Source organism: Hyperolius riggenbachi, chromosome 2 (genome assembly GCF_040937935.1).
Source record: "Hyperolius riggenbachi isolate aHypRig1 chromosome 2, aHypRig1.pri, whole genome shotgun sequence".
Lineage (NCBI taxonomy): Eukaryota > Metazoa > Chordata > Amphibia > Anura > Hyperoliidae > Hyperolius > Hyperolius riggenbachi.
In genome coordinates this window covers 297,469,266-297,482,652 of record NC_090647.1, presented here as the reverse complement: position 1 = coordinate 297,482,652, position 13,387 = coordinate 297,469,266, and the positions used below count along the sequence as shown (strand labels likewise).

General features: G+C 45.6%; 1 protein-coding gene across 2 annotated transcripts in view; it reads right to left on the bottom strand.

Annotated features, from left to right (window-relative positions):
- The window catches only part of RRAGC (Ras related GTP binding C), a 53,856-nt gene that overhangs the window by 18,038 nt on the left and 22,431 nt on the right, over window positions 1-13,387 (bottom strand). For both annotated transcript variants that reach the window (XR_011026267.1, XM_068269015.1), the window contains exon 5: window positions 6-31. Coding sequence is in view for 1 of the 2 variants with exons in the window: in XM_068269015.1 (XP_068125116.1) it covers window positions 6-31 (26 nt within the window). In the remaining variant the exon portion in view is untranslated. The remainder of the gene's footprint in view (window positions 1-5; window positions 32-13,387) is intronic.

Genomic DNA, 13,387 nt, shown 5'->3' with positions numbered 1-13,387 from the left:
CAAACAAGAAGGCCTTCTCAATGCCCGAATTCTGAAAGAAAAAACACAAAATACAAAGATTAATAATTTGGAGGAAACAATATCTAAAAGTATGACTTTTGGAGGTACATACAAGAACAGATAAAATACAAAGCAAGTTACACCTGTTTACATCACTATTACAGTGCCAGTTTCAAAACTCCCCATTTCCTTATGCTCGATCTCCCCAGAAGACGAAGATTTCCCCAGTGTCTTCTATTGGGTTCAACACATCACAAAAGTGAGCTTGTAGAATCAGTTACGCCTGACGCAGACTCTCTTGGAACAGGACTCAGAAACTAAGGATCAGAAGCTCATTGTGACATAAAATAAAACAGAATATCAAAGTACAAAGGCAATGGACAGGTTAAATACCATGTGTTTTGTGCACGCATGGTCACAATCATTTCCAGACCGCTCGCGCACCGAGCACTCCTGGGCACAGTTGCCATGCACAGCCACAGGGAAGTCTAGCATTAAGGACAGAGTATGCTATGTAACTGAAACCCAGCAAGGTCAGAGCTTTAACAAAGGGGGGCCACAGCAGCACTAAGGAGGGGAGGAAGACTCTGGAAGACAGAGGCTTCCCGTATCTTCTTACACCCGACCATTCCAGCACTGGACCGAATGTTTTTTCCAGGGCTGTGGAGTCTCTACAAAAAATCTTCAGACTTCGGCTCCTCAGTTTATGAAATCACAGACTCCAACTCTGGCTCCAGGTACCCAAAATGGCTCAGACTCCTCAACTCAGATTCCTTAACCACTTGCCGACCGCCCACAGCCCATGGGCGGCGGCAAAGTGGACGCCTAAAGGACCGCAATACGCCTTCAGGCGGCGCGTCCTTTAGGCATGCCGGGGGAGCGATCGCGTCATTGATGACGCGCGCTTCCCCCGGCAACTGGCTCCGCCCACCCGCCGTAACATCCCGCCGGCCATACGGAAGCGCCGGCGGGATGTTAACCCCGCGATCGCCGCTACAAAGTGTATAATACACTTTGTAATGTATACAAAGTGTATTATACAGGCTGCCTCCTGCCCTGGTGATCCCAGTGTCCGAGGGACCACCAGGGCAGGCTGCAGCCACCCTAGTCTGCACCCAAACACACTGATCTGCCCCCCCCCGCCCACTGATCGCCCACAGCACCCCTCAGACCCCCCCCTGCCCACCCCCCAGACCCCTGTTTGCACCCAATCACCCCCCCTAATAACCCATCAATCACTCCCTGTCACTATCTGTCAACGCTATTTTTTTTTTTATCCCCCCCCTGCCCCCTGCCCCCTCCTGATCACCCCCCCACCCCTCAGATTCTCCCCAGACCCCCCCCCCAGACCCCCCCCCCCCCCTGTGTACTGTATGCATCTATCTTCCCTGATAACCTGTCAATCACCCGTCAATCACCCATCAATCACCCATCAATCACCCCCTGTCACTGCCACCCAACAATCAGCCCCTAACCTGCCCCTTGCGGGCAATCTGATCACCCACCCACACCAATAGATCGCCCGCAGATCCGACATCAGATCACCTCCCAAATCCATTGTTTACATCTATTCTCTCCTCTAAACACCCACTAATTACCCATCAATCACCCCCTATCACCACCTGTCACTTTTACCTATCAGATCAGACCCTAATCTGCCCCTTGCGGGCACCCAATCACCCGCCAACACGCTCAGATTGCCCTCTGACCCCCCCTTATCAATTCGCCAGTGCATTAATTACATCTGTTCTTCCCTGTAATAACCCACTGATCACCTGTCAATCACCTGCCAATCACCTATCACCCATCAATCACCCCCTGTCACTGCCACCCATCAATCAGCCCCTAACCTGCCCCTTGCGGGCAATCTGATCACCTACCCACACCATTAGATCGCCCGCAAACCCGCCGTCAGATTACCTCCCAAATGTATTGTTTACATCTGTTATCTTCTCTAAACACCCACTAATTACCCATCAATCACCCATCAATCACCCCCTATCACCACCTGTCACTGTTACCCATCAGATCAGACCCTAATCTGCCCCTTGCGGGCACCCAATCACCCGCCCACACGCTCAGATTGCCCTCAGACCCCCCCCCCCCCATCAATTCACCAGTGCATTAATTACATCTGTCCTTCCCTGTAATAACCCACTGATCACCTGTCAATCACCTGCCAATCACCTATCACCCATCAATCACCCCCTGTCACTGCCACCCAACAATCAGCCCCTAACCCGCCCTTGCGGGCAAACTGATCACCCACCCACACCAATAGATCGCCCGCAGATCCGACATCAGATCACCACCCAAGCGCAGTGTTTCCATCTATTCTCTCCTCTAAACACCCACTAATTACCCATCAATCACCCCCTATCACCACCTGTCACTGTTACCCATCAGATCAGACCCTAATCTGCCCCTTGCGGGCACCCAATCACCCGCCTACACGCTCAGATTGCCCTCAGACCCCCCCTTATCAATTCGCCAGGGCATTATTTACATCTGTCCTTCCCTGTAATAACCCACTGATCACCTGTCAATCACCCCCTGTCACTGCCACCCATCAATCACCCCTGTCACTGCCACCCATCAATCAGCCCCTAACCTGCCCCTTGCGGGCAAACTGATCACCCACCCACACCAATAGATCGCCCGCAGATCCGACATCAGATCACCACCCAAGCGCAGTGTTTCCATCTATTCTCTCCTCTAAACACCCACTAATTACCCATCAATCACCCCCTATCACCACCTGTCACTGTTACCCATCAGATCAGACCCTAATCTGCCCCTTGCGGGCACCCAATCACCCGCCTACACGCTCAGATTGCCCTCAGACCCCCCCTTATCAATTCGCCAGGGCATTATTTACATCTGTCCTTCCCTGTAATAACCCACTGATCACCTGTCAATCACCTATCAATCCCCCATCAATCACCCCCTGTCACTGCCACCCATCAATCACCCGCTGTCACTGCCACCCATCAATCAGCCCCTAACCTGCCCCTTGCGGGCAATCTGATCACCCACCCACACCAATAGATCGCCCGCAGATCCGACGTCCGATCACCTCCCAAGTGCAGTGTTCACATCTGTTCTCTACCCTAAACACCCACTAATTACCCATCAATCACCCCCTGTCACTGCTACCTATCAGATTAGACCCCTATCTGCCCCTAGGGCACTCAATCACCCGCCCACACCCTCAGAATGCCCTCAGACCCCAGCCCTGATCACCTCGCCAGTGCATTGCTTGCATCTATTCCCCCCTCTAATCACACCTTGAGACACCCATCAATCACCTCCTGTCACCCCCTAGCACACCTACCCATCAGATCAGGCCCTAATTTGCCCCGTGTGGGCTCCTGATCACTCGGCCAAACCCTCAGATCCCCCTCAGACCCCCTTCCGATCACCTCCCCAGTGCATTGATTGCATCTATTTTCCCCTCTAACCACCCCCTGAGACACCCATCAATCACCTCCTGTCACCCCCCTAGCACTCCTATCCATCAGATCAGGCCCAATACAACCTGTCATCTAAAAGGCCACCCTGCTTATGACCGGTTCCACAAAATTCGCCCCCTCATAGACCACCTGTCATCAAAATTTGCAGATGCTTATACCCCTGAACAGTCATTTTGAGACATTTGGTTTCCAGACTACTCACGGTTTTGGGCCCGTAAAATGCCAGGGCGGTATAGGAACCCCACAAGTGACCCCATTTTAGAAAAAAAGACACCCCAAGGTATTCTGTTAGGTGTATGACGAGTTCATAGAAGATTTTATTTTTTGTCAAAAGTTAGCGGAAATTGATTTTTATTGGGTTTTTTTCACAAAGTGTCATTTTTCACTAACTTGTGACAAAAAATAAAATCTTCTATGAACTCGCCATACACCTAACGGAATACCTTGGGGTGTCTTCTTTCTAAAATGGGGTCACTTGTGGGGTTCCTATACTGCCCTGGCATTTTAGGGGCCCTAAACCGCGAGGAGTAGTCTAGAAAACAAATGCCTCAAAATGACCCGTGAATAGGACGTTGGGCCCCTTAGCGCACCTAGGCTGCAAAAAAGTGTCACACATGTGGTACCGCCGTACTCAGGAAAAGTAGTATAATGTGTTTTGGGGTGTATTTTTACACATACCCATGCTGGGTGGGAGAAATTTCTATGTAAATGGTCAATTGTGTGTAAAACAAATCAAACAATTGTCATTTACAGAGATATTTCTCCCACTTAGCAAGGGTATGTGTAAAAATACACCCCAAAACACATTATACTACTTCTCCTGAGTACGGCGGTACCACATGTGTGGCACTTTTTTACACCCTAAGTACGCTAAGGGGCCCAAAGTCCAATGAGTACCTTTAGGATTTCACAGGTCATTTTGCGACATTTGGTTTCAAGACTACTCCTCACGGTTTAGGGCCCCTAAAATGCCAGGGCAGTATAGTAACCCCACAAATGACCCCATTCTAGAAAGAAGACACCCAAAGGTATTCCGTTAGGAGTATGGTGAGTTCATAGAAGATTTTATTTTTTGTCAAAAGTTAGCGGAAAATTGATTTTTATTGTTTTTTTCACAAAGTGTCATTTTCCACTAACTTTTGACAAAAAATAAAATCTTCTATGAACTCACCATACTCCTAACGGAATACCTTGGGGTGTCTTCTTTCTAAAATGGGGTCATTTGTGGGGTTCCTATACTGCCCTGGCATTTTAGGGGCCCTAAACCGTGAGGAGTAGTCTGGAAATCAAATTCCGCAAAATGACTTGTGAAATCCTAAAGGTACTCATTGGACTTTGGGCCCTTTAGCGCAGTTAGGGTGCAAAAAAGTGCCACACATGTGGTATCGCCGTACTCGGGAGAAGTAGTACAATGTGTTTTGGGGTGTATTTTTACACATACCCATGCTGGGTGGGAGAAATAACTCTGTAAATGGACAATTGTGTGTAAAAAAAATGAAAAAATTGTCATTTACAGAGATATTTCTCCCACCCAGCATGGGTATGTGTAAAAATACACCCCAAAACACATTCTACTACTTCTCCTGAGTACGGCAATACCACATGTGTGGCACTTTTTTGCAGCCTAACTGCGCTAAGGGGCCCAAAGTCCAATGAGCACCTTTAGGCTTTACAGGGGTGCTTACAAATTAGCACCCCCCAAAATGCGAGGACAGTAAACACACCCCACAAATGACCCCATTTTGGAAAGTAGACACTTCAAGGTATTCAGAGAGGGGCATGGTGAGTCCGTGGCAGATTTCATTTTTTTTTGTCGCAAGTTAGAAGAAATGGATTCTTTTTTTTTTTCTTTTTTTTTGTCACAAAGTGTCATTTTCCGCTTACTTGTGACAAAGAATAATATCTTCTATGAACTCACTATGCCTCTCAGTGAATACTTTGGGATGTCTTCTTTCCAAAATGGGGTCATTTGGGGGGTATTTATACTATCCTGGAATTCTAGCCCCTCATGAAACATGACAGGGGGTCAGAAAAGTCATAGATGCTTGAAAATGGCAAAATTCACTTTTTGCACCATAGTTTGTAAACGCTATAACTTTTACCCAAACCAATAAATATACACTGAATGTTTTTTTTTTTAATCAAAAACATGTTTGTCCACATTTTTCGCGCTGCATGTATACAGAAATTTTACTTTATTTGAAAATTGTCAGCACAGAAAGTTAAAAAAATCATTTTTTTGCCAAAATTCATGTCTTTTTTGATGAATATAATAAAAAGTAAAAATCGCAGGAGCAATCAAATAGCACCAAAAGAAAGCTTTATTAGTGACAAGAAAAGGAGCCAAAATTCATTTAGTTGGTAGGTTGTATGAGCGAGCAATAAACCGTGAAAGCTGCAGTGGTCTGAATGGAAAAAAAGTGGCCGGTCCTTAAGGGGTAGAAAGACTGTGGTCCTCAAGTGGTTAAGGTGGCCACTAACGGTCAAAGTTCTAGCGAAAAATAATTAGAGATCAGAAATTCTGATCGGATTGGTTGTAAATAATCTCCATTGATGGGCACAATCGATTACGAACCATTATAAAAATAGTCGTCCGATTTGATTTTGGTCAAACCAAAATTTGGATTTCTAGTTGGTTATGATAGATCGGAAGCAAAGATTGGTTAGTTGATGGTGTAGTGAATGATTATTCTTACGATCAGAATTATCTGATCGCTTGAACAATTTTTCACTAGAAATTGGACCATTAGTGGCCACCTTTATTCTAATACTTACCAGGGCTGTGGATTTTGTACAAAAATCATCAACTCCCAACTCAAGCTGGCCACTAATGATACAATTTTTTTCATCCAATCTTACCATTTCTATGTAATATAACATTTTACCCTTCTACTGCATAGATTTGGTAAAATTGGATGAAAAAGATTGTATAGTTAGTGGCCACCTTCAGACTCCTCAGTTTATGAAACCACCGACTCCAACTCCAGGTACCCAAAATTGCTCCGACTCCTCGACTCCGACTCCACAGCCCAGTTTTTCCCAGTGTAAAAGCGTAGCTGCGCCTGTGAATGGCTTTTTTTCTCTGTGCACAAGCACTTTCGCTCTGCTGAGCCTGCATGGGCTGTACTAATACAAGTGCAGACTGGCCACACTTGTCCACACTCGCACTCTGAAGAAAGCGAGGGGACCTGTAGCCTTCTAGACTATTCCATAGCTTCCCACTAACTAGGTATCTTGTTTTTTGTTTTCCTAGAAACCACTTCTCGACTGCTTTAAGTGAATAAAACAGAACTCCAGGGTATGCTAAATAAAGCATCCCTAAGTTATATCAATTTGCCTTTGAATACGGTTTTAGTCTTGCTTAAAATAGGTTTTGAAAGATTTCCAAAAATAGGTCCACTATCTCAGACTAGAAAAACTAAACTAAATGAAAAAAAAAAGCAAGTTTTACTTACCTGGGGCTTCTACCAGCCCCCTGTCTTGTGCCCATGCCAAGCCAAACCAATCTTCCAGTCCCCCGCAGCGACCCAGACAGGCACAGTGGCCATCGGCTGGCTGAGTCGCCGGAAATGACACTGGGTCGCGGGGAGCTGCCGAAGATCGGTTTGTTTGGCCATATTAGCTGAAAGCTTATTTCAGATGTGTGATTCAAACACTACTGAAGCCAAAAGGATCATTCTGTGTTCCCACTAGAGATGATGCCAAACGGATGCGCTCCATCCATTTTACATTTGTTCTGCGTCCGTCCAAAGTGATCGCTGCTCACCTGTCTTGCTGCTGATCCCCCTCCCTCAGCTGCTGTTCCCTGCTGCTCAGTACCTCTCTGAAATCAGCCGGGAGGCCAGCAGAAGCATGGGGCTCTCCATAGGCTGCATTAGGCCAATTTTCCCTAGCAACAGGGTGAATTTTCATTGGTTCACCATGAACCAATAAGAATTCTCACTGTTGCTGAGGATTCCCATTGGTCTATTGCAGCCAAATGGGGATGCCCCTGCTTCTTCCCTGTATACCGGGACTGAGCAGCAGCAATTTGTGTAGCTTGGGGCAGATGTAGATGCATCCGCCTGACCGAGATTATCGCGACAGCACAGAATTGTGGTCCGCTTACTGCAATGGATCTCGTGGTTCCGTTCAGCGTGACAAGTGTGAATGGCTCATATATATCTATCTCTCATAGGAGCCGTTCACGCTCTGCTTAGCAATGAGAAGAGAACAGACAACAAAATGTCCGTTCTCCACTCTAGTGGGAACAGAGCATCAGCCAGAGGGCCAGGCAATCGGCATTCTCTAAAAGGAATTAAATATGGCAGCCTCCATATCACTCACTAAGGATCTATTTAACCTTGTCTGTGGATCTTCAGCTGAATTCCCTTGAAAAATGCAGTGAATTGCCAGCTGCAACTTATTTTTCACAAGGGCGGGGGAAAAAAAAGGTGATGGCAAATGTTCCATTGACTTGTGTTGCTGCCCTGTTCTGCTACTTACCAATGTGTCAATCCATGGTAACACTGATAAACAGCTGTTGTAAAACAAGACAACACTGTTCTGCACTATGCTTTAATAAAGTGGTGAATGCTACACAGAATTCTAAAAGTGGGAGTGAAACCCCACCTACAGTGTAGGCCTTATTACAATTCGGCCTACTGATGCACAGCCTTGTGGGTAGTGACATCACATGCAGCTCATTCCTGATTTGCATATGCTGATATTATAAGACTATCTCTAAACTCATCGCTTCTACACACTTCAAATTGTGTGGGTAGGAGACCCCCTGAACTATCTCTGTGCCAAATTACAGCCACCCAGACCGAGTTCACAAGATAGCATTGATATACCACATCTCAGGGTATGAGTTGAGAGATAACAAGCCTTTAATATCAGTAGCATAATATAATACTGTAGACATTGGAGGATCAGACACAACTTCAGCAGAGCAGCCTAGCGGAGAGCAGAGAAATTGCAGAAGACAGTGTGAAAAGCAGCCTTGTTTCTTACTGAAAACTTGGGTATCTATATAAGAAAAAAAAGGGGTGTGTCTTCAACTAAGGGAATAGAAAAAAAAAAACCTCTAGCTCTGCGTGCCAGTAGTAAACATGATATCTCCCATGCTGTGTGAGGCACTTTTTCTATACCACACGGATGGGATTTTTTTCCTCTCTTTTGCTTATCTCCACTTTTCCTCGTAACACACACTTTTCCATTGTTTTGTAAAAAAAAAAATTATTGTTCTTCCTACAGTACCTCTTTAAAGTAACGCATGCAAATCTAAAAAGTGCATTGGCTTCTGCAGAAATAAAGTAACAGTGATTGCCAGGAAACTTCAGAGTTACATCTGTAACTATATAGGACCTAGAACCTAGGAGTGACAGTTCAAAATTCTCATTCCAGTTAAGCAATTTAGAAAGTATAAAATCTTGGGGACAAGAACTGCAGTGGGAGGTCTGGCTTTCATCTCACATGGACATTAGGAATAGCAGCGCCTATATTTCACTCACGACAAATGTATTAAGAGCTTATTTGGCAATCCTTTAACCTATTTCACAAGTGTGTTTGAAGAAGATCTGCTGTCTGTGAGACTGCAGTAATCACATGAGATCGGGGAGTCACATGTCTATGAGACAATCTGAGTAACGTGACTTATGCATGCTCTGCAGATGGTGAAACACAGCTTCAGCTTTCCTTGCATTCCTGCATTAGCGTGAAGTAGAGCTATATACTTCAAAAGTAAGAACAATTCTAAAAACAGAACGGCAACAGCTATGAGACTACACACCATTTTCCTAACACAGCAAAAAGGACAGACCTTTGCCACTGGGAAGATCCAGACCTGTAACTTTACATTCCTATGTTCACAGAAACTTACACTACATTACCAAAGCAGGTTTCTAGACTAGTGGCAACTTCCTGTTCATGATCCACAAAGTATTATGTTATTCTGCTTCACCACAGGAGTATAAATAACTCAGAGAGCTGGGGATTCCCAAACCTATTAGCAGTTTAAAGTCAGCAAAGCTGCACAATTTCCACCAAAGCCTGCAATCATTTGATTTGCATTTTCAGCATCATTACAGAGCAATAACAATTGAAAAGTGTAGTAACTGATGCTTTATAACAAAAGTAATTCATCAACTCTGAAAGATATTTGCATAAAAAGTGACAGAGAAGCTACAGCAATTCACTAAGACAAAATGCATTGTTTTAGCATTCTATTCTCTTACAATGCATCTGATTTGCATCTCAAGAGTGTATATTTACATCATGCCTTAAAGAGGTACTATGGCAAAAAAAATAAAAATTTAAATATGTGCAAACATATACAAATAAGTACCTTTGTTCCAGAGTAAAATGAGCCATAAATTGCTTTTCTCCTATGTTGCTGTGACTTACATTAGGTAGTAGAAATATGACAAAAGCGACAGGTTTTGGGCTAGTCCATCTCTTCATAGGGGATTCTCAGCAAGGCTTTTATTCTTTATAAAGATATTCCCTAAAAAGGATTTAAACGATTATGCTGGCCAGCCTCCCTGCTCCCTACACAGTTTTTTGGCAGTTGGACAGAGCAACTGCCATTCACTAAGTGCTTTTGAAAATAAATAAATCCCTGAGAATCCCCCATGAAGAAATTGACCAGTCTAAAACCTGTCACTTGTTAGATTTCTACTACCTACTGTAAGTGACAGCAACATAGGAGAAAAGTAATTCAAGGCTCATTTTACTCTTATTTGTTATGTTTGTATATGTTCGCATATTTAAAATTTTACAATTTGTCACCATAGTGCCCCTTCAAAGGGAAACTTAAAGAGACTGTTACATAAAAAAAAACCTCTGGAGGATACTTACCTAGGGAGGGGGAAACCTCAGGGTCCCAATGAGGCTTCGCAGACCTCTGAAGCTTAGAGGAATCCAGCTCTGACTCCTACGACCCCCCCCCTCCCCCCAACAAGCTTGACAAGCAGAGATTTACTTACCTCTCTGCGATCCTGCTCAGGCGCACTAGCGGCTCTTCCTTCAGATAAGGCGGAAATAGCTGAGCCCAATCGTATCCGCTCTACTATGCAGGCACAAAGGACTCGAGCCTGCGCAGTAGAGCGGATTTGATTGGATTTGGCTATTTGCGCCTTAACCCGAATGAAGAGCAACTTGTGTGCCTGCTCAGGATTGCAGTAGGTAATTATCTACATCATCACTCTTCAGGGGTTCCCGGGAATTGAACGGAGGGATGGAGGAGGACAGGGGAAGCCTTGTTAGGATCCAGAGGCTTCTCCCTCCCGAGGTAAGTGTCCCCCAGAAGGAGGTTTTAACCACTTCGCGTCCCTGGTCATTTTCACAATTCAGCTCAGTTCTGATTACTTTGGCAATAACTTTATCAATAACTATCACCACTAAATGATCTATATATTGTTTTGTTCAGGACAAATTAGGCTTTTTGTGGCTGATAGTTGTTTTCAGTAGGTACCTTATTTTCTATGCATTTTAAAATGAAAATAGGGAAAAAGTGAAAAAAAATAGATAGTTTATTCACTTTCATACATTATAGCTTTAATGCAAACAGTCCTATTGTACATTAAACACTCACATTTTATTTGTCTATATCTCCTGTTTATTAAAAAAGTTCTTTTGTTTTGACAATGTATTAGTAACACATTGTATACACTACCTAATAGTTACATTTGTCTGCTCCTAAATGTTTATTTTTCCACTTGTTAATTCATTAGGCTTGCCATTGAATTCCCTAGGGGAAGGAGAGTGCTTTTCTTTCATTCTGTTAAGGTGGCCATACACTGGTCGATGTGCCATTAGATCGACCAGCTGACAGATCCCTATCTGATCGAATCTGATCAGATAGGGATCGTATGGCTGCCTTTACTGCAAACAGATTGTGAATCGATTTCAGCCTGAAACCGATCACAATCTGTTCAGCTGCTCCTGCCGCCTGTCCCCCCCCCCCGTATACATTACCTGAGGCTGGCTCCCGGGCATCTTCTCCGCACTGCACCGCACCGCTGTTCTTGCTCCATCCCGGCGCTTCCTGTGTTACTCCGTGACCAGGAAGTTCAAATAGAGCGCCCTCTATTTCAACTTCCTGGTCACCGGAGTGACACAGGAAGTATAAGCGTACACTGGGACATGCGGAAATGCGGTGCAGCGAGGAGAAGAGGACCCCGGAGCCAGCTTCAGGTAATGTATACATGCTCGGATCGGGCCCGAATCGTACGCCGCAAGCGACGCGCTCCTACCGCCGGGCGATCGAGGGTAATTTCCCGCACGGCGCGATCGACGGTCCGATCCGATTTCGGGAGGGAATCGGATCGGCGGGTGCGTTTAGCGCAAGCGATTGGCAGCAGATCCGATCCCAGGATCGGATCTGCTGTCGAAACGGCCGTGAATCGAGCCAGTGTATGGCCTGCTTTACAGCTGTATAGCATTTTTATCAGTTCAGAGATAACAAAACAGTGTTATCTAGGATTTTGTAGGGAAGAGAGTGCAGAGACTTATTTTAACGTCCTGGAGCTTCAATGGGTTAAATTAACTCATTTAGGCAGAGAAAGAACAAAAGCAACAACATATTTGTGCGCTTGGCACTGTACATACACATGTCTATATTATCTTTTCACTTATACTCCAACCCTCAGCAAGTTCCACATCCTAGGCATTATGTATGTTACAGTGCCAGGATTAAGTGGCCATACATCTCTCGACTTGGTGGTGCTGCCAAGTGCATAACCGACGATGCAAACAACTGTGTGCCTAAATTGGTAGCCTGTATCAAATGGAGATGCTGTTAGATGTCGGGCCATCGTGGTTGATCGGGGGCACGGTGGTAATGGTGAGCGTTATCCGGATGAAGACAAAGAAACCCCCGGCACTGTTCCCCCAGGCTCTGCATGGAATTAGCAAGGTGGTCGAATACACACAGCTTCTACAGTTAGATTGTTGTTATGCGCTGAAGTGCAGACTGCTATAACACCAGCCGTGCATACCATATTTATAGAAAATTATGAAAAATATATAATTCTAAATGGCTTGCATCTTTAGGAGATTTTTTTTTTTTTACCAAAGCCAGGCCTCATATTTTTATCATGACAGGTCTTGTTATCCTCTGCAAATGAGTTTTGCCATTACCACTGTGGTAAACCTTGGTAAGACAGACACCTCTGTAGTTGCAGCTAGGTTTGGATCAGTACGGTAGTTGGAAGCCACCCAGACTAGGCATGCATTAACCACTTGATGACCGCAGTGTTAAACCCCCCTAAAGACCAGGCACGTTTTTTTCACTACTGGGCTGTGCAGGCTTTTCAGCCTCCTGCACAGCCCAGGTAAGGAATATGGCGATCGGACTCACCTCCTATTTTTGTCCCTAAGGGGACATGCTGCCGGAGGGGTCCGATCGCCTCTGTCACGGTGTGTGTTTTTTTTCTTCAGCCTCATAGAGGCTCTCATGGCCGCTGTCCCCCTCCCTCTCCTTCCCTCTGCCTGTATAATTGAGCAGGACGGTGATTCGTCCTGCTCTCCTCCTCTCATAGGCATCAGCCTATGAGAGGACGGCGATCCCCCAGCCAATCAGACGCCGGGGATCGCCGATCTCATACAGCGCTGCGGCCCCCGGCAGCGCTGTACGCATGTAAACAAAGGGGAATTCATTCCCCTTTCGTTTACAAGCAGCCTGCTAGCCACGATCGGCGGCTAGCAGGGTGGCAGGGAACGATCGCGCACGGCTGTTCCCTGGGAAACTGCAGCCCCAGGACCTGACACCAATTGGCGTTAGGCGGGCCTGGGGCTGCCGCCACGGTCACGCCCATTGGCGTGAGGCGGTCTTCAAGTAGTTAATTAGATTTGCCCATACCATTAGAACAAAGCTGCTCCTTTGCATGAGCACTTCATTCTACAGGGCATGTGCAGACCTTACTCGTACA